The sequence below is a fragment of the Malaclemys terrapin genome, chromosome 24 (assembly GCF_027887155.1).
Source record: "Malaclemys terrapin pileata isolate rMalTer1 chromosome 24, rMalTer1.hap1, whole genome shotgun sequence".
NCBI classification, from domain to species: Eukaryota; Metazoa; Chordata; order Testudines; family Emydidae; genus Malaclemys; species Malaclemys terrapin.
The window spans coordinates 14,653,537-14,675,124 of NC_071528.1; the positions used below are offsets into that span (position 1 = coordinate 14,653,537).

General features: G+C 52.6%; 2 protein-coding genes across 5 annotated transcripts in view; one reads left to right on the plus strand and one right to left on the minus strand.

Moving 5' to 3' along the window:
• Window positions 1-216: 216 nt before the first annotated feature.
• On the plus strand, window positions 217-16,977 carry ANKLE1 (ankyrin repeat and LEM domain containing 1). Its single transcript, XM_054013788.1, has 9 exons — window positions 217-476; window positions 3,020-3,172; window positions 4,794-4,899; window positions 5,963-6,083; window positions 8,648-11,896; window positions 13,402-13,564; window positions 14,067-14,226; window positions 14,963-15,092; window positions 15,806-16,977. The coding sequence occupies exons 1-9, from the start codon at window positions 421-423 to the stop codon at window positions 15,976-15,978; spliced, it is 4,311 nt and encodes a 1,436-aa protein (XP_053869763.1). The 5' UTR covers window positions 217-420; the 3' UTR covers window positions 15,979-16,977.
• An 80-nt stretch (window positions 16,978-17,057) lies between these two features.
• Window positions 17,058-21,588, minus strand: part of ABHD8 (abhydrolase domain containing 8) — a 30,402-nt gene continuing 25,871 nt past the window's right edge. For all 4 annotated transcript variants that reach the window (XM_054013790.1, XM_054013792.1, XM_054013789.1 and 1 more), the window contains exon 5: window positions 17,058-21,509. In XM_054013790.1, the coding sequence (XP_053869765.1) occupies window positions 21,357-21,509 (153 nt within the window). In that variant the 3' untranslated portion in view covers window positions 17,058-21,356. The remainder of the gene's footprint in view (window positions 21,510-21,588) is intronic.

Here is a 21,588-nt window from a genome sequence, read left to right on the forward strand (position 1 = left end):
TCCCTCCCGTCCCCTGCTGCAGCCCCTGGGCTTAGACCAGCGCCTCCCTGGGGACCCCCCTGCTGCAGCCCCTGGGCTTAGACCAGCGCCTCCCTGGGAACCACCCCCCCCCCATGCGCGCGAGCGGCCGCGCCTTCGCCCATTGGCTGGGAGGGAGAAGCCGGGTCGGCCAATGAGGAGCGGGCGCGCAGGCGCAGTCGGGGCGGGAGGGCGATTCGAAGCGGACGGGCGGACGCGGCCCGGGGCTGAGGCGAGATGGCGCCGCCGTGAGCGGGAGCCCCCCGGGGCGGCTCCGGACCCTGCCCGCGGGCGGAGGAGCGGCGGCGGCCCCGCCCTCCGCGAGATGGGAGGGGGCGGGGATCGGCCCGGTGTGCGCATGCGCTGAGGGGAGCGGGGCCCCCCCCCCACCCCGGAGCCGGCATGAGCCCGGTCCTGGCCGCCCGGCTGTGCGAGGCGCTGCACGGCGAGGAGGCCCCGTAAGCGGGGGAGGGGCGCGCTGCAGGGGGGGGTGTCACTGCATGCACTGCACTCGGGGAGGGTGTCAATCTATAGGTAGCCGTGGGGGTGTCACTGCACTGGGGGGGGGTCAATGCATAGGCAGCAGTGGAGGTCACTGCATGCACTGCATTGGGGGGGGTCAGTCTATAGGTAGCACTGGGGTCATGGCACGCACTGCTCTGGGGGGTTAATCTATAGGTAGCAGTGGGGGGTCACTGCATGCACTGCGGGGTTAATCTATAGGTAGCAGTGGGGGGGTCACTGCATGCACCGCACTGGGGGAGTTAATCTGTAGGTAGCAGTGGGGGTATCACTACACTGCACTGAGAATGGGTCAGCAGGCAGGCTCAGTGGGCAGTGGGGGTTGCTGCACTGAGGGGGGGCCACCTTGCTGCTATGGGGCTACCGGGGGCACACTGCACTGGTGACAGGAGGTAGCTCGCTGTGCACTGAGGGGCTCGCTCACTGGAGGAATGGCTGCTCACCGTGCACATTGCATTGCTGTGGGGAAGGGGAAGGGATGTGCAGCACTGGGGAGGGGAGGGCTCCCTGTATTAACTAGCTAGCAAGTTTGTCCCTTGCCCTGACTCTACGGCTGTTACTCCCTGGTTTCCACTCAACCCCCATGGAGAGCACAGCCAAAGAATGCAGGCCTATGGTGCTTGTGTGGGTGTGCGTCTGCCCACTGCTCTGCCCATCCTGCTGTCACAAAGCAGCGCTAATAAAGCATACGGTGGAGCAGTAGCCAGGCATTGAGGATTCTTGGTGGCTTGCTTCTGGTCATATTGCCTGACCTTGTGTCATCTGGGTAGATTAACCTTTTCGGGCAGAGCCTGTGTCTTTGTATGTCTCCAAGTACCTAAGATGCTTCGGAGGGTATGTAAATAAGCAGTAGTAACCTTGCACTCATTGCAGCTCTGAGCCTGCCTGCTGGTATGATCCAAAGTGTACAATAGAGGGTAGCCGAATGCTATTCATGAAGTATTTTGCTTGAATATGTGCAATAATATCTGATACCTTTTTGCAAATCGTACCTCTTAGTCATTGCAATTCCAGTGTCAAGCGATTAATTATACTTGTATTATGCTTACCAAGAAAGGAACTAGTTGTATCATGGTAATTTGTCATTATTTCGCACCTTGCTGTGTTTTAAGAGGTGGTAATAATGCTTTTATCAGTAGATCACAAGGCAGATCTGTATCGTTATTTCCATTTCATAGATGGAGAAACTGAGGCACAGAGAGGGGAAGTTGTTCCTGTCTCAGGGGATTAAATTTCTCTAAAGTGTGGGGAGAAAAAGGCTGCTCTGATGATTGTATGGTAGAAATGAGAGGATTCAAAACCCCCTATATTTTGCTGAAAACAACCAGCCATCTAATCTCAGAATGCAAGGAAATATGTCTGGACTTGTTAGTAGAAGCCTGAGGTTTGTCTGACTAAAACAAGGGGCGGAGCCTTTGCTTTCTCACTGAAAATAGGGCCTCCGGGTTAAACAAGTAATCAGGAGAAACCGGAAGCATAAGTCTACAATGCACGGGAAAGCTATCCGAAGCAGGGAGCGCCCCACCAGGTGCTGCCTCTGGAAAGCCAGCAGCCAGAGGCAACAGGAAGCTTATGACAAGTGAGGGCTACTGATAAAAGTAGTAGGTTCTCCTTGTGTGCATTGTTTTGAGGGTCAGGAGTTTGTTGCAAAACTTATAACAATCTTGAATCACTTGTGAATTACAAGTATATTTCCCCCCACCCGATGAAGAGTGAGAAGAGAAAGTGTGCGTCGGCAGGCGTTTTAGTGACAGACAAATTATTGTTATAAACTGCTGCCAAAACCTTCCTCTTCAAAAAGTGCATTTTACTCTAAGAATCCCTTTCTACCCCTCTCCCCAAGAAAAAAACAATCCAAGGGAGAAAAGCCTGACCCAAATCAATTCAAGAAAAACAAACCAGTAAATTTAATAAAATTTCAAGTATGCACAACGTGGTCCCATGCAGAGTTTATCCTGAAATGGGAAACGTGCATGAGATTTAATGAAGTCCAGTAAGGACTTTGCAATTGCTAATAGATTTTATGTGGCAGGTGCTCAGATACCATGGCTAGGGGCAGAAACACAAAACCCTAAACGAGATTAAAAAAAGGAAAAGATTGTTACAAAAAATGACATTTGTCAGGTGATTACATCTTCTAGGGAACACCAATCCCTAACCAGCACGTCTGGAGATTTTTGGGGATAAGGAGAGATTCTTGCCAGCAGTGTAACCTCAGTTGAAAGATGCATCTTTGGACATTAAAGTTATGTATCTTCTGGCACACCCACTCGCATCAGATAGACTTCCAATAAATTACAGGTCTACAGTATTGTTGTCTGATACTCACATAGTGGAATGACTGTTGTAGAAACTTTAAAAAGACATTGTCCCTGCCCCGAAAAGCTGAGTCTCATGTTGAGTGGTCCCTGTCTAGTCATGCTGTGTGACTATCCCATGTGGGTAGCGTGTAAGTTGGTGTCCTGTTGTACATCTGAAGGGTTGTGGAAGCACTGCTGAAGCAGGGTGCAGATCCTAACCTGGTTCTGCCAGAGGGAATTGCAGCGATCCATCTGGCTGCTGGCAAAGAAAGGGAAAGCGGAGTTCGTTGTCTGAAGCTGATTCTCCAGTATGGTGGAAACCCAAATGCCAGGTAAGGGGGAGGCTTTTTTATCTGGGGAGAAGGGGGGTGGGTTTTAGTTAGCCGATGAAGCCCATTTAATACTTTGTGCACTTCAGACATTAATGAATTCATCCTTCTCCCTTTCCAGTGCAAAGCAACATCTTTGTTGTTCAGATAGAAAAACTGAGAGGTGAAATAACTTACCCGAGGTCCCATGCCAAGCTATTGGCAAAGGTGGGAATAGAACCCAGGAGTCCTGACCCCTACTTTTGTGCTCTAATCATTGGGAAATCTCCCCCAAACTTGTGATCTTGGATAAGTTAACATCTGCCTTTCCTTATGTATGTCTAAAAATAACTTGGAAGCACAAAATGAAAGACTTTCTGTTCGGTGGGTTATCACAGTGCGCTGATGTACGGGGGACTGTTGCTCAAGGGTCTATCTGGGAGCGCTGAAACTGACAAACTGGACACAGATGCGTTCAGTGTGAATTGTGTGGCTTTATTTCTCACCTGCTGAAAAGGCAGGACAATCAGGGAGGTACGTAGTCTCTTCTCCAGCCCAGTGTGGAAAATGTGTGAGATCCAGGTATGCTGTGTCCTGTTGAATCACATTTGAACTGAAAGATGCTGGAGTGACTTTTTGCCTTTCTTTTTTGCCCAGCTGAAAAGATGAGAGGCATGTGAAGTTTGATCAGAGAAGAATAGTTGTAAACTGTAAACTTGTGAGAAATGTTACTATTGAAGATGGTCCAATTTCAACCAGGGCATTGCGAGCCAATGTTCAGAACTGCATTCAGTATGATAACAAGTCTCCGGAATTTGCCTTCCACAGAATTGCCGTTTAAATCACCCTTTTACATTTTAAATGTTTGTCACTCTTTTAGAAGTTGCATATGCAAAGACAGACAAAATATGAAACTTGGATCTCTTATAAAACAATAATAAAATTTCCCTGAATTATGTGTTTCTTAGAAAGCTTGCAATAATACAAACTGCCACAAACCTTGTTATGGTCTAGGTTGTGCAAGGAGTATATGTAACCCGTCTGCAAGACGGAGTCGGCAGTAACACATGCCAGGTTCAATATCCCGGGGCCCCTCTTAACAATATAACACAAACACGGCTTGAGCCCCCACCCAGTAATCAGTGATTTGTAACCCAACACCAACCAAAATTGATCACTTTGGCAATACAGCTCTGTCTGCTGGATACCTAGGCAGAGTAGGTGTGTTCATGTAAATACCATCTGGTCCTGAAGCCTTTTCCCCCCAGCTCATCACTAGCTGGCAGCGGAGAGCTCATTCAGACGTTGCTTACATATAAAAAGAAAAACATTTGTGTGCCTTATCGTGTTAATATACCAATATTTAGAGTGGTTGCAGTCCATTCCTCCACTAGAATCAATCATACATTTGATAAGACATTACTAAATGAAATGTCTCTTCCTTTGTCAAATAAGATTGGAAGTAGTTGCAAAATGGTACGTACCAAAATATACACCAATCAGTGGGTGTTCCTCACTATACTGTATCATAATCTCCTGTTTCCTTTGTTGTGTTTTAATAGACACATGGTGGCATTTAAAGAATTTTTTTCCTTAAGGCACATAAGGGTATTGGAATGTAAACATGGGGCACTGTGTATTTCAGGTCAGTAGAGGAACTCACGCCATTGCATGTAGCAGCTTCTTGGGGATGTTACAAATGCTTGAAGCTCCTACTGCGGAATGGAGGGGACCCAAATCTCGAAGACCAGGTTCGTAGAATTATGATTTCAGTGTTGTCATCCCCAAGGTCTTGCTAACTAACTTAGGGACAGGCATTTCTTAGGGCTGTGATGGATTCTCTCCTCATTTTATCTAGTCTTCTAGACCGGATCTTTCTAACTGATACACTCTCAACCTAAGCTTGTGGGCTTGATGCAAGACTTGCTGGGTGATGTTCTGTGGCCTGGGCTGTGCCAGAGGTCAGACTAGATAATCATAGTGGTCCCTTCTCGCCTTAAGATCTATGAATCTATAACCAGTGAGGGACCTTGAGTGGATAACCATGTCTCCTTATGGTCCTGAGCAGAGATTACTGCCTGTGCTGAACTGACTGGTGATTTTATGATGTGGGTGAATGTCTTCAAGGGATTAGAGCCACCAGATTTGTTCTATTTGTCACTTGGAGCAAGAGCGGAAATATTAATGTATTAAACTGTCCATGGCCCTGAGCACTTGTCATTGAAGCTTATTATTTAACTGCCAGTTCAGTACAAGGCACAAATAAAGGCATGGTCCCTGCCCTGAGGAGTTGACATCTCGTGGCTGTGTTCGCAACAGGAGGACGCACCTATATTCATTCACCCCATGGTGAGCCTTTTGCTTTACCTGGGTACAGTATTCTTCTACACCTCCATTCCTGTTGCGTTGCTGTGTGCTGTTAAACAGCTGCCACATTCCACGTCAGAGGTGGCTGCATTTCTGTAATGAATGAAGAGCTTCGTCCATCAGTAAAGTGCTTTGGTGTGATCAGCACTATTTAAATGCAGCTTCTTCTTATTCCACTAGAACCCTTTACTGTTTAGCTTGAGACCCTTTGTCTCTGGAAACTACATACATCACCTGCATAATGGGCAATCTTCTTCCAGCCTAAGGTTGGCGGACCTCCAAATGTGGCTTTCCAGCTGAGTAGCGCAGCATGGTCCTACCTTTACGCTTGGGTAGTTCCCAGCAGAGTGTTTCCCCTTGAGAAGCAGAGCATGATAAGGTGGTGTGTCTTTAATACATTTTAATAGTAAAATGTGTGTGTTTATTTTTTGTGCCTTTGCTCTTCAGGATGGAAACAGAGCAATCGACCTAGCCTTGGAACAGGGAAACAAGATGTGTGTGCAAATCCTGCAGGGCTTCCAGTATGCCTGGCGCCCAGAGGAGGCCAATGGAGCAAACAAGCACACGTGTAAGCGTTCTGAATGAGTGCTAGGCTGGTGCTTCTGCACTGTGAATGCCCTCGTTTGTAAGGGCTTCAGCTGCCCCGGGAGAATCACCTTCTCACGAGCTCTGTCTAGCCCCTGTTTGAAGCAGGAATTGACACTTCTTATTTAAGTGCAAAATTGTATTTAAAAACCCAACACTTAACACATTCCCTGCAATAAGTGCTGGAGAAAGGCTTTGGATTCTAAGTTTCAGAGTAGCAGCCGTGTTAGTCTGTATCCGCAAAAAGAACAGGAGTACTTGTGGCACCTTAGAGACTAACAAATTTATTAGAGTATATGCTTTTGTGGGCTACAGCCCACTTCTCCGGATGCATATAGAATGGAACATATATTGAGGAGATATATATATACACACACATGCAGAGAGCATGAACAGGTGGGAGTTGTCTTACCAACTCTGAGAGGCCAATTAAGTAAGAGAAAAAAAAAACACTTTTGAAGTGATAATCAAGCTAGCCCAGTACAGACAGTTTGATAAGAAGTGTGAGAATACTTACAAGGGGAGATAGATTCAATGTTTGTAATGGCTCAGCCATTCCCAGTCCTTATTCAATCCTAAGTTGATTGTATCTAGTTTGCATATCAATTCCAGCTCAGCAGTCTCTCCTTGGAGTTTTTGAAGTTTTTAAGCATTCTTAAAACTATAATACCCACCTGCTGAAGTGAAAAAACAGATTGACAGAGCCAGATGAGTACCCAGAAGTCACCTCCTACAAGACAGGCCCAACAAAGAAAATAACAGAACACCACTAGCTGTCACCTTCAGCCCCCAACTAAAACCTCTCCAGCGCATCATCAAAGATCTACAACCTATCCTGAAAGATGATCCCTCACTCTCACAGATCTTGGGAGACAGACCTGTCCTCACTTACAGACCTAAACCCCCCAACCTAAAGCAAATACTCACCAGCATCCACACATCACTGAACAAAAACCCAGGAACCTATCCTTGTAACAAAGCCCGATGCCAACTCTGTCCACATATCTATTCAAGTGACATCATCATAGGACCTAATCACATCAGCCATACCATCAGGGGCTCGTTCACCTGCACATCTACCAATGTGATATATGCCATCATGTGCCAGCAATGCCCCTCTGCCGTGTACATTGGCCAAACCGGACAGTCTCTACGCAAAAGAATTAATGGACACAAATCTGACATCAGGAATCATAATACTTAAAAACCAGTGGGAGAACACTTTAACCTGTCTGCTCATTCAGTGACAGACCTGCGGGTGGCTATATTACAACAGAAAAACTTCAAAAACAGACTCCAACGAGAGACTGCTGAGCTGGAATTGATATGCAAACTAGATACAATCAACTTAGGATTGAATAAGGACTGGGAATGGCTGAGCCATTACAAACATTGAATCTATCTCCCCTTGTAAGTATTCTCACACTTCTTATCAAACTGTCTGTACTGGGCTATCTTGATTATCACTTCAAAAGTGTTTTTTTTTTCTCTTACTTAATTGGCCTCTCAGAGTTGGTAAGACAACTCCCACCTGTTCATGCTCTCTGTATGTGTGTATATATATCTCCTCAATATATGTTCCAATCTATATGCATCCGAAGAAGTGGGCTGTAGTCCACGAAAGCTTATGCTCTAATAAATTTGTTAGTCTCTAAGGTGCCACAAGTACTCCTGTTCTTTTTTTGGATTCTAGGCCGCTGTCTGTTTGCAAACTTCCTCCCACACTCCGTCTGTCTCAGCCATGACTTGGAGGGACCATCTCCACGGCGCTGAGAGAGTACTGTAAGTCTGTGGCCCCTCAGTCTTTGGTCTCTCTACTGACCTAGCAAGGCACTCAACGAACAGCAAAAGTCCTCACCCGTTAGTTCCTGATATGACCTAGAAATGAAGGGCTCTGGATCCCTCTATTGCCTGACCCAGTCCCACAAACTGCTCTCAAGCATTTTCACTTATCTGCAGTCCAGAAAAACCAAAGCAAACTGGATTAATGCTCCGTATTGCTGCGATATTAACAATACCCAGCTCATATGTAACACTTCATCCGTCCATCTCAAAGCGCTTTACAAAGGAGAGCAGTAGTAGTATCCCCATCTTACAGATGGGGAAAATGAGACACAGGGAGGAGAAATGACTTGACCAAGGTCACCCAGCAGGCCAGTGGCTGGGAATAGCCCTGGTCCTGTGCACTGTCCACTAGGCCACACTGCCTCCTTTTGATCTGTACTGTGCTTTTATTTGATCTCAAAGCACTTTAAAAACGAAGCCTGACAGCATGCTGTGAGGTGCTCCCCACATTACACGCGAGTGAACTGAGACAGACAGGTGAAGTGACTCTCTCAAGGTCACACATGGAGTCAGTGGCAGAGCAAGGAATCGTTTCTAGGAATGCTGGTGCCTGTCTGTCTGCTTTGCCAGCGAGGTGGTACTGCAGATGAACTGCTGTGTGTGTTTTGTTAGCATGGTTTGTAAGACGCAAACGTACGTTGATGTTTGCTGTTTTAATATAATGAATGCTGAGTTGTGAGTGTGTCGCTCTGTCTTGTACAGTCTGCCACGAAGGCTTGAGAAACGCTGAGAGCTTCCTTTCCACTCTGACTGACGACTGCACGGAAACCGGTATCATCTCAAGACTTTCTGAAGCGTGGGATGATCCTGGACCGCTTAGCAGCACCCAAAAGTGTCTGCCAGACGGGAGTCCCAGTAACTCAGGGCTGGGTGTCACCTTTAACAACGCGGCAGCTGCTGATGCAAGTGGCCGGCTGAGTTGTATCCCAGGGAATCTCCAGGACCATCCGTGCTGTTCAGTGCCTCAGTCCACGTTGGCCTTTTGTGCCTATTCGCACCCGGGGCGTTCCCAGGGACCTGCCACTTTGTCTGACAATGGTCCATGCAGCCATCGTGGCCTACCTCAGCCAGTGCTGTCCAGCACTTGGCTTTCAGCCAGTAATGAGCCTCGAGAACTAACTTCAAGTCTGACTACAACACAGGGCCTTCCTGGGGATGAAGCATCTGCTTCTCTTTCCTCAGAGACCGACGACAGTTTGACACCACCTGGCTATGAAGACACAACAGACAGTGGTCACGGTCTATCTTCCCAGCCAGTGCCTGGCCGGGATGAATCCATTTCAAAGGAGCCTGTGATCTTCTCTCAACCACAGCGTTGCAGCATGAGCCATGCAGCGCGGGCACGGAGAAGTGTCAGTTTCTGTGAGTCCCCTAAAATGTTCCCCCTCCGTAACAATGGGAACTGGAAGGAAAGCCCTTCGGGGCCACGCTGCCACCCCAGAGTTAGTGCTGCCAACGGGACTCTGGGCCTGTCCCAGCTCAGTGACGTCCTCGATCTCGAAATGTTAGGAAAGGTGAATGGCCAGGAAGGATTGGATGTCACATCCCCAGACCATGTGTACCTGTTCTGTCGGGCCAACTCCACAGCCATCTGTGACTTGGAAAAGACAGTGATGGAGCCAACGTTCCTGGCCAGAACACACGAAAATTCAGACTCTCCCTTCGCCGCTGGACAGGTGCTTAGCAGAAGCTCCGAGAGCGGCAGTAGCCAATATACCAGCTGTGACAGCGACTGTTACGTTAGCGCCGCAGACACTTCTGACCACAGTGAGCCGAAGAAAGGCTTGGAAGGGAACGAGGGCTGTATGCAGTGCCGCAGCTCTTCTCTGTGTGCCGGGGACGGAAGTGCTGATTCCAACAGCGCTGGCAGCACAGATGGGAGTTCCCGAGTGCGCTTAGGCAAACGGTTGATGGCCAGCGCCGCAGGGCAGAGCTGCGAGAAGCTGGTCGAAATGCCATCTGCAGGGGAAGCAGTTACGCAGCACGTGCCGCCCTCCGGGTCACAGAACACAGGAAGGCATTTATCTGCTAGTTCTGAAGCATCCTACATTAGCAGGGAGGGTTCTGGTTTGACCTCCGCTGGGAAGCCAGCTTCAGAGCTGTGTACCTGCAGCACTGCACGCGAATCTCTCAAACACACGGGGGTATCGAGCCCTTCCCAAGAGTTACAGGCTGAGTGTGTCTCTCACAAGCAGAATGACAGAGGCTCAAACATCTTGTCGACTCAGGAACCACATCAGTTGACCCCAGCTGATGTTGCAGTTGAGGAAGCTGGTCCTCGGGAAGCTGCCGCCTCTGTGAACTACAGGCAAATTATTGCAGATTGGAAACTGCAGGGTAAATTGAAGGGGATGCAGCTTTCCACAGACAGCAGTCTCTCTGCAAGGACAGAACTGACCAGTAGCCAGTGGGTAGCAAGAAAAGCCGATATTCAGGAATGGGATCCCTCTGCAAATGGGTCTGACCCTGAGATGCCGGACACGGTGCTGCTCAGTGGGGCCGTGGGCGGGACGCCGGACATGGGGACGCCAGGCGGGGACATGGAAGACAATAACAGAGAGGAAGAAATGAATGGCAACCCATTCCAAGGGAGATCGGTAAAGCATCCCAGTCTGAGCAGTGAAGCTGACACCTTAGTGATCCAGCACCTTGCCAGTCCCGCTGACGGTTCTGGAGAAGACGAGCTCTCTCACTTGAACGAGAAACAGAAGATGGTTCCCACATCTTCAGATGTTTCCCCACTGCTTCAGCTGCGTCCCAGGTCCTGCCACGTCACCCCCAGAACAAAGAGCCGCTTGACCTCTGCGGCGCTTGACAGCAGCTCCTCCTCATCGCTCTTTGAGGAGACGCTGGAGATGCCAAGGCGGCCCAGGAGAATTCGGAGCCCCCTGGGGAGGCGTTGGATGCCAGTTGGCCCTGCCGCCTGTCTGGAAGGTAATACCGCGGGGGGGAGCTGGGTCGCTCAGGGGGATGAAAATGCATCTTGTTGGGAAGCAGAAGAAACGAATGACCTGGATGATACTGAAATAATTGCAAAAGCCACCAGCCACTCAGGGTCCTCTGCTGGTCATAGCAGCTACCCAGATGCCAGCCCCACAGTGCTGCTAGACTCTGCCGGGGGCACCGATGAGCAGTCCTTGTCCGGTAACAAGGGGAAAGCCGAGACAGGTGCTGCCTGCCACCCTGGCCTTCCTCCCCTCCTCCCAAGCTCCGATACAGACAACTCCCCGTCAGACAGCATGTGGCTGACGGAGGATGGGGAGAGTGACTGCACAGACCCAACACGGCAGGTTGCTCTCACCAGACCAGCCTTCTCCCAGGCTGAGTCAGATGCTGCGAATGAGGAAGATGGGAGAGTGTTGCCCAGCGCGTGCCCACAAGAGGAGCGCCGTCAGCCTCCGCTGGATGCCAAGAGGCAGCCTGGTCCCTCCAGGGTTAGTTTCAGTCGACTGTCCTCCAGCAGGGCTTCTTGGGCAACGTCTGCCACCGACCACCCTTCGAGGCTGAGCCCCGTGCCGGACTCATGCAGCCAGGACTTTCCCCTCTCGCCCGGCGGCCGGCCTGTGAACCTCAGTGCCCGGGAGCCGGTGGAATATCTCTACATGGACGAGGAGGAAGGGTACGCGCTGATCGAGCGGCATGTCCCTTGCACGGACGACGCATCCGTCCTCGCAGACACTACGAGCTCTGATGACACTATCGTTTATGACTGGAGAGCCTACCAGAGCAAACTGGCGGAGCAGGCGAGCAAGGAGAACCAGCCCCCGCAGTGCAAGTCACCAATGGCAACCTCCAGGCTGCATCTCCTCTCTGATGAAGCCCTCATTAGGAAGCTGAGAAACCTGGGCGCGAACCCAGGGCCCATTACGGGTCTAACGAGGAAGTTCTACTTGCAGCTGCTCGACAAACTGATGAAAGACCCGAACGCCCAGGCCAGGAAGAGGTCTGCAGGTAAGCAGTTTCTTCCAGGGAACAGGTGGGTGTGGAGCGTCTAGCTAAGCTGTTCTGTCAGAGATGGGGCATTTAGGCCAAGTCAGCATGGAAAAGCTGCACCTGTTTAAATTGATTTAGTTAAACCCATGCAAAGTCCTGCTCCAATTTAAACTGGGTGTATTTGGTTTAGCTAAAGTGGATTAGGAACCTGAAATAAGCCCCTCGCCAACTGAAATCAGTGTCAACACAGGGGTTTGCACTGGTTTTACTAAATCGCTTTAAACAAGTGCAGCTTTCCTGTGTGGACAAGGTCTGCAGCATTAACATTTTAACAGATTTTTCTGTTGCTGCTTTTCCAGTCCTGGGGCCTGATCTTGTCTACACACAAACTTGCACTGAGTTAGTTAAACCAGTTCAGACCACAGTGTGGATGCTATAATCTTGGTTTAGCTTAAATCTGTTCCTAATAGACTTAGGGCTTGTTTACACTTGAAATGCTACAGTGGAACTGTAGTGCTTCCGTGTAGACACTACCTATGCTGACAGAGGGCACAGCTAATCCACCGCCCTGACAGGCAGTAGCTAGACCGATGGAAGAATTCTTAGCGCTATCTTCACGGGGCATAGGTCAGCGTAACTACGTCACTCGGGGGGTGGGGGGTGTGTGGATTTTTCACATCCCTGAGCAACATGGCTGGTCAGACAAACCAGGCCTCAATCTGCTTTACCTTGAAATAAAGTCCCACTTGTTAGCACCAGTTTAACAAAATTGGTTTAAACTCTCACCTCAAATTAAACCAGTGCAGCTCCTGTGTACGGAGGTTTCTTTAAAGGTGCATTTGACCCCAAAGAAAGCAACCACTTACAGGACCCCTTTTCTCCCCTCGGCCATGCCAACCCCCTTGGCTTGTTCCATGTGCGCTCACTGCTAGAGGAATCATTCCTTGGCAGCATCCGAAAGCACCTACTCCCCCTTCCCCCGCGGGTCCCTTCCAGGTGTTGCGTTGTTTTTACCAAGCCTGGGCTCCACTCTGTATTGGCTCTGAGGCGCTAAATGCTCCCAGTTCACTGTGGTGACCTCCCTACAGCCTGGAGCACCTAGTCGGATACTCCGAGCCAGGGAATTAAGTGGCATAAAACCCAGTTGGAGCCGACTCTGCTGAGGCAGTTTGGAATGGCCGGAGTTCTTTATAGCTTTGCCCTGGCTGTGATGTGGTGACGTTCACTGAAAGGACTAGTAAAGGCTGGCGATCCAAAGGCCGAGAGGACGGTAATCGGTGTAAAGAAACACAAACCCGATAGCCCAGATCCGGCGTGTACGAACCTGGTAACCTGCTGCACTCGCTAGATTTCTGCTCTGGCGGTGTCTCTTGGGAAGAGGCATGTGCACATTACTCCACGTTGCCTAGCCATGTCTGGCTCGCCTTGCCTTGTCTAATCCAGCTGTATGCTCTCTCTCTCCCCCTTCACCCTCTCTGGGGAGGGCGGGGGGGGAGAACGGGCTGCTTCTTGCATTGGCACAGGACACAGCCCTGAGCTGGCCTCTGCGCTAGAGACCTTTCAGATCCCCGACTGCAAGGACGACGAAATGGCTCTCTCCAGACAGTTCGACCAGCCCGACAAGAACAAGAAGTGGAGGGAGGGCGTGCTCAAGTCCAGCTTTAACTATCTGCTGTTGGACCCCAGGTATGGCCTCTCTCCCTGCACCATGTCCTCGCAGGGCAGCTTTTGCCATCTCTCTCTTAGAGGGTCTCTCTGAACTCTTCCCCCTTAGGGACAAAGTTTGCAGGTCCCGCATCTGACCTGCTTTAAAACTGCCATCTCCTGGGGCAAGTCCACTAGGAGAACTTTCTCTTCTACCCTCCCGCTCCATTGGCAAGAGCGACTCTGCTCTCCTGTTCCCGCAGGGCCTATGTGGGGCGGTGGTGGGTGAGTGGGGTATGCCGTGTTTGTACCAGCAGGGAACTGATGTCCACTGGCCAAGCTTTTCAGAAGTGACTGGTGATTTTTGGGTGCGCAACTTGAGACACCTGAAAAGAGCCTGAGCTAATAACTATACATAGAGACTAACCGGGGCCCAGCGGAGCTCTGCGGGGCAACAGCCTGCTGAGCCGGAGACTTGGGGCGTGTGGAAGGAACAGCAAATGAGACCAAACCCTTCCACGCTCAGCGCTGCCTCCTCCTGCAGGGTGACTCAGAACTTACCTTTCCGCTGCCACCACCTGAGACAGGTTGACTGCTTTAGGAGTTTCGTCAGTGCCATCTTCTACGTGGGCAAAGGGAAACGCTCCCGACCCTACAGCCACCTCTACCAGGCCCTAACTCACTACAAGGGTGGAAAGAAGCAGGTAACTGGGCAGGGGAGTCCTAAAACAAACTGCCACTAGGTGGCGATAGGCCCTAAACTAGACTTTTCTGCTCTGCCCGAGGTTTAAAACCCACATTTAACACAAGCTCTGTACAGGTGGAAATCAGTGTGATGCTGGAGCTCACTGATTTACGCCAGCCTAGAATCTGGCCCAAAGCTGTTTAGTCCCCTGTGGAAAGGGGTGTGGGGATTGCGTGCCTCAGGAGAGCCCTTTAACTTCAAGGTTTGCCACTTTGACTACTCCTGGTAGTGACAGGAAGCTGGTACCAGCTGATGGCTGGGCGCTGGGAGCAGGCCTGCTTTGTGGATGGAACGGGCTTTGGGCTGTTACCCGGCACCATTTACATTCGCACCACTTGTCAGTGAGGGCCTGGGGAGATGGCCATCGCATGGAGAACGACCAGGAACCTGCCAGGGGACAATGAGCTGGCTGCTCCAGATCTGGCCGAGAACCAGTTGGAAGAATAAAATTGCTTGGGTTTAAACGTCTCTGGGAACGGCCCACGCCCAGTGTGTCTATCGGGATAACTCGCCTGCCCCCACCAGTGGTTTTCAACCTGTGGTCCGCAGATCCCTGGGGGTCCGCAGACCGTCTAAGATTCCCAAAGGGGGCTGCACCTCCATTCAAAATTGTTTTTAGGGGTTCACAGATGAATGAAGTTTGAAAACTGCCATGTTAGGGGGTTTGTAGTCACCATCGACTGTATGTCCCACAGGCGTGCCCCAAAGTGCAGCACATCCTGGACATCTGGGCGGGCGGCCAGGGCGTGATCTCCGTGCACTGCTTCCAGAACGTCATCCCGGTGGAAGCTTACACGCGGGAGGCCTGCTTGGTGGATGCGATTGGTAAGGCAGCAGCAAGTGGCAGGATGGTTTTGTCCTAGGTTTACATGAGCTTTCCCCCCCCAAGAGACCCTTCAAAGACGTTCCCGATCTGGCCATTCCCTCCGTAGCCCCACGGTGACGTGGTTTAGAAGGAGAGGGGCTGGGCTCTGAGCCCACGACTGGGAGCCCCAACTCTGAAACTGAATCCCCCCTCCATGACCTTGGGGAAGTTTTCCCAGCTCCGTGCCTCGGTTTCCCCATCTGTAAAGGCGGAATGGCGATGACGACTTGCCTCCTAGTGGGGCGGGGAGGGTTGGCTTGTTTTTAAAGCACTTTGAAGATGAAATATTTGTTCTTGGTTTCACATGAACCTCGGTCTACTCCTGAGCTTCTAGCTATCCCATCCTCTGAGGTCTGCGTCTTGGGGGGCTAGCTTGAACACGCCCTGTCCTATTCGTGGTGGGAAGGGGGCGGACAGGGCTGTCACTGAGCTGAACTCACTCCTGATACAAGCAGCTGTGACTCTGTTGCCCTCCGTGGAAACACACCTCCTTTAGCAGCCTTCCCATGGGGCAGCCAGAGAGAAGTTTCCCGTGGCTGGCACAGGATGGGGGTGATTCCGCTGAGGGATTTGGGGGGGGGAATCAAGCTGTGTGCTCCCCTGCTAGTGGAACCCCCTGCTCCCCCCACCTCCTTAGTGCAGATGGCTCTAGTGAGCATGCTTCCCCTTCCAGGGTTAAAGATGCTCACCAATCAGAAGAAGGGGAATTACTACGGCGTGGTGGCGAGCTGGCCCATGAAACGCCGCCGGTGCCTGGGGATTCACATGCTGCACAGGGCCATGCAGATCTTCCTGGCGGAAGGGGAACGGCAGCTGCGTCCGGCAGACCTCCAGATTGGGCAGTGAGGATGCTCCTCTCGCCTGGCTGGCGGCTGCAGCTCTAATCAGATGGCTGCGTAGGGTGAGCCAGGGAGGTGTACGGCTCGCAGGAGGCACCGGGATAACGGAGCTCTTAGCTAGACGGGGTCTTGGAGTCATTCACCACTGGCGGCAGCTTGAGAAAAGGGCAGATCCAAGCTGCTGTGGAACTGAAGCCGGCTCCCCTCTCCCTAGAGAAGGGGGAGCATTAAACTGCACTTGGCCAACTGGCCGTGGAAGGTGTCTCCTGCCTGCCGGGGGCGGGATTTTTAATCACCGAAACGTGAATTAAATTTGTCTTTTATCTCTGCTGCTCTGAGGTTTGGCAGAAGTCCGGCACAAAGAACCCCCGGGGGGTTTACAGTGTTTGTAGCAAGCAGAATCATTCCCTAGTGTCCCATGCTGACCGGCCTGCGAGGGGCAGGGGACCTGTCAGTGGTGCCCGTGTTCTTGATTGTGTCTGTGGAATCGCGCCTGGAGAATGATCTGCCGGAGAGCGGGCACGTGGGGAGCACTACCTTTTACATACTGCTAGTTTTGTGCTGCTTTAAGGTTTGTATTTTTTTATTTGTCTTTCCCAAAAGAATGTTTTTTAAAAAAATAAATCATTGTGGATGGCTCTTAGCTCAGAAGTAGAAGCTTTTCAGCCTGTCTGTCTGCAGGGATCTGAACTCTCGTGTCTCGGTCCATCCCACAGCCTCTGTTCTGCCAGGATCATTCCTCCACCCCAAAGTAGGGAGAGGTGTTGGGCTTCCCCGTGCCTTCTCTCACACATTTTAATCTCTCTGGTCCATTGTGCTGTAGCTGGTTTTCTCCCACCCCTTTGACCCAATCCGGGCTGTTCCCAGTACTAGTTCTAATAGGCTCCTTGCAGAGCGATAGGACTCCTGCCCGGCCTGTGCGACGCTCTGCTCCCTTGCTCATGCTTTAAGACTCTCCTTGGGACCAGCAGTGAGGTTAACCGCTCAGAGCGGCAGTGACGGAACTGCAGCCTGTGTCCGAGCACAGAGCAGACCCTGCCCCAGGGCTGCAGGAGCCGGCCAGTGAGTCAATAAAGTCACACGTGCTGAGAATAGAATGGCTATTTACTGTATGAAATGGCACGCTCACAGGTTAGGGTTTCATCTTTAAATGGTGGATTACAGTGCACAACTTTCCTTTTGCTTCAACACAAGCAGGGTCAGGTACAAGCGGCACAGACTCCGCAATTCATGGCAACAAACACTGAAAAGAACGTGTACCACGACCAGGGCACAGTAACAGTCACCTCAGCGCAGCGGCAAGGTCACCCCTGTGTTTCCAAGTACAACTCAGGAGGATTGGGGGGGGAGGGGGGGGGAAGCAGCTCTTGGAGCCCAGCTGCAGGGAGGGAGTGTTAATGGTCAAATCAGCCAGCCTGGCAGACCAGTGCCAGCAGCAGGCTTCCGGCCCCAGCCTGCCTGGTGCTGGTGGTTAGAGACAGTTCTCTGGGAAGCTCACCCTTGCCACCTAGTGGGAGAGAAGCTAAACCAAAGCATTGGCCTTTTCTCTCTCCCTCCCTCCTCATGAGAACAGCTCCTCCCCCCGCCCCATCAGTGGGGCTAGTTGAACACACCCTGCTCTAAGGGTGAGGGGAAGGGGGGGGACAGGGCTGCACCCAGGTGACCCACATCCTCTTCACCCCACACCTGGGGCAGCCATTAACCCCTAGTGCTAAGGTGGTAGCATTTTACACCCACTGGTGTCAGTGACTGCACAGGGTGTGGGTGAGAAGGAATTGGGTCCAGGGCTGCTTCCTTTGCCATGGTCAATTGCTGCCCCTGTTTTGGTGGGTGATGGGGGGGAGACTAGTCTGTCTACTGCAGTAAGCAGAGATTTCTTTGAGCTACAGCCACAGTGTTCTCCTGTGGCTGGCTGGCGCTGCAGCCGTCCCCAGTCTGCACTCAGTGCAAATCCACGCTCTGGCAATGGGGTTGTTACTGCACATTCCTCAGTCCAGGGTGTGGCCGACAGACTCCTCGGCGTTAGCGGTTCCGGCCCCCATCAGAACTCTGAACTAGAGCCAGGAGCCTGTCTGCCGTTTAGTCCTTCCTCCTTGGAAGCTGCTGGGTCGTTTTCCTGCTGCTCGGGGCCAGAGGTGGCTGAGTTGCTGCTTCTCTCCGAGATGCCCCTGCAAAGAGAATCTGTCTGTAGTTTCCAGCGAGCCGGGGCTGTCTGAGCCACAGGGGGATAATTTCACTGCCCACTGAAATGCAGCAGCTGTTTAATAGCAGGCAGCAAAACTGCGCCCCAGTTTCAACTGGAAATGGCAGGGTTCATTTTAAGCAGGCACAATGTAATTGCCCAGAGTGGGCCTGGACCAGAGCACTGAGGTTAACATCCCCCTGCGCTTTACCAATGGGCTGGGGCGTCTTTCCTGACCAGTTCTACGCTTCACTCAAAAGGAAAGTGCCTCCGAGCCCCACAGCAAGAACCAGCGAGGATTCAGCTCCCAAAGGGATAGGCCCAAAGGTTACGACAGGTCTATGCACATTTCTGCAACTGGTCTGAAATAAAACATCAGAAGGCTGAAGTGCTGGGCAGTGTCCACGAAGAATGAAGGACCCAGAGGATAATAGAGATGCTGTAACGTGGGGGTCGTCCAGCCAGGTCACTGATGACGAGGGTGTCTAGATGGCATTAGTCTAGAAATTTCTGCCTCCGCAAGTTAATAGCAGCCACTTGGTCACACAGTTCACTGGAGGCAAAGTCGACTGTGTAAATGGAAACACGTTTTGAAGCTCCTTGTAAGTCATTAAAATTCTCATCATGAGACAAACCGATCCGGAGAGCGGAGCACTGGGCAGGGGCCAGGAGCCAAGTCTGGCACAGCTACATGGGTCAGGAGCACCCGGGAGCGACGCCCTTCAGTCAGTGATCAAACCCCGCTGGTTCCCGGGGAGCCGCGGGGCGGGGAGTCGGGTTGCTCTCGCATATGGTGGGTTGCCACACTCAGGCTTCCTCCCCACTAGAACCTGCTGTCTCGGGAGAGGGGTTAGGTTCTGGAAGGGCCATCGCTAGGCTTATGGTGGTTCCTGTTGTCATGTCAGAGACCCTGGGGCTGTGCTCCCCGGGGGCGAGCCAAGCTCAGCAGTGGCTTTTGGCTTGGCCCACGGCCACTGCAGTCCGTGGCAGGGCCGAGCGTGCCTGGAGCAGGCTTGGCCTTGGAGAAGTGGTGCCATCACACAGGTGGGCGCAGAAGCCCCTCCCATGGCCTGGCACTTTGGAAGCACCTCAGCCCTGGCTGTGCAGAAGAGCAGGGGACCAGCTGCCCTCAAGAGGCCCCCAAAGGTCCTTCCAGCAACTCGATCCAGCTCCAGTAGAGGATTGGCTCAGCCTCCGTTCTCGGGGCGAAGATCTGCCCCGCCCCGCCCTGTTCCGTTCTCTGCAGAGTGCAGGAGCTGCTCTGTGGAGGGCTGGTTTGTATCTCTTTGGTTTCGATGCCAGAGCAGGGAAGGGAGAGATCCCTGAGCCCGGCGTGGGCTCTGGTGGCCCGGGCGATGCCGCACAGGGTTGGTGTGCAGCTGTACACCCACGAAGTGCTGTTCCTTTATGGGCAATAATCCAGTGTGGGGAAGGAGGGAGCCGACAGGCGGCCTGCACGGCTGTCCCAGCCAGGCCTCTGGCACGCAGCAGCCCCCACCCATCCCCTCACTCCTAGTAGCTGAAAATGAGGGGTTGGGGGAGACTTTTTTTCCTCTGCCTCTGGGTCAGTCTGGCCTGCAGCTGGACGCTGCTGTCAAAGTGGAGGGGGAGCCTCAGAGCTCAACTTTCAACTCTTCGGAGCCCCTGTTCTGCAACGGACTCAGCCCCTCCCAGACGGTGCCTGCCCCGCTGCTGGGTTTGCCAGGGTCCAGCGGTTGTTTTTCCATAGTACTTGCATCTAGAGGTACGTGACCGATTTTCTTTTGTAGTTATTCTTTCATTACTTGCAGTGTTCTCCTCCCCGCACTAACCCCGGGCTAGATTACTCCACGCCCACCAGGTTTTGGTGCAAAAAGTGACGCTAACGGGGCTGGACGGACGCTCGGGGTTGCTGGCTAGAAGATGACGTGTCACGGCCCCCTCTCCGCGTCGCATGCGGACGCGCTTTAGCTGCCGGCAGGGCTACCAAACTGCATGCTCGGGGGCTGCTCAGCGGGAGGCTGGCGAGGAAAAGGCTTGGAGGCAGGGCCTGGCCGCAGTGAAGGGAGCAGTCTGGAGTCGTCGTGCAGCCGGATGCAGTGTCATTGACCTACGGTCTGACTGATCATGGGGCAGCTTCAAAATCAGTTCCCCAAGACCCTCCGCCGGCCCCATCGGTTCATGGCAGGTTGTGTGGGGAAACGGAGGGTCGGCGTGTGGATGAAGCCAGGGGAAAGGTACCTAAAGCACTGGTGGTTTAGGAGGTGGAAGGCGTGCCGGGGGGCGTGCTGAGAAATAACAGGAGATCCTGCTGCTGGACGGCTCGTCCTTTGCTGAGCCGCCCCCTTCTCTCGGCCAGCTGGTGTCAAGCAGATCTAGGGGCCCAGCCCCAAGGCAGGGCAGCTAGGGGTCAGCAGGAGCCAGGCTCTAGGGCTGCATTTCGGAGTCTGGCACCACCAGTCACGATCCCGCCTTGCTCTGCTACCAGCCAGACATGCGGGGACCAGTCCTCATTTCTCCCTGGGACAAAAGCCGCCCGCCATTTCGGTTGTGAGCTCCTCGGGGCAGGTACCCTGTGTCGGGCAGGGTCAAGCCCACCACTGGCCCTCTGGCTGCCCGGGGCTGGCACACGTTCAGCCGAAGCAAAGAGGGGGATCTAGTTGCTAAGAGCTCATGGGAAGATGCTGCCCCTTGTGGCTTTGTCCAGGGGGCAGAGCCATCCTCATCTCTTGGCTTCCCCCTTCAAGCACCCCTTTGGTGAATGGGTGGTGGGATGCTCTGGGGAGCGGAGATGCCCCTCGTGCTGTACCGAGAGGAACCGGTCTGAGCCCCTCCCCACAGTCTCGCTTCTCCACCCCCTGCCCCAAATGGGGCCATTGCATGAGAGAAATTATACTACAAGGAAACAGGATGAAGATGCTCCAGCAGCGGCCGTGCCCTCCCAGGGAGCGCGCCCCTCGGCCAGTTTGCCCTACTCCTGCCGCCAGCCTGCGCACGCCAGGCCCTGCAAAGACGCTCCCCTTGAAGCCATTGTGCTTAGCCGCCAGCCAGCCCAGCTTCCAATCCAGCTGTATCCAGGGAAGGAAACAACTCCATGCGTGGTGTGGGGGGGGAGCCTTTCCACCACACCCCACTCTGCGCCTGCACTCAGACCCCGTCTCTCTCCACGTGGAAAAGTCCCTCCCGTCAAAGCACCTCAGCCGGGTCACCGCTCGCTGGCTGGCTTATTTCTTCTCCCCTTCTCGCCCTTCCCCGGCCGGCATCTCGGGCTCCCACAGGAGGAACTCGTGGAGCAGGGTGTTCACTGTCTCCGGACACTCCATCATCACCATGTGACTGCCCTCCTCAATCACCTTCAGGAACGCAAGCAGCAGGATCTGGGAATAGAGGACAGGGCACAGGACGGCCATCAGGGCTTATGGAAACTGGACCAGTCGAGCTCCCAGCCAGCAGCTC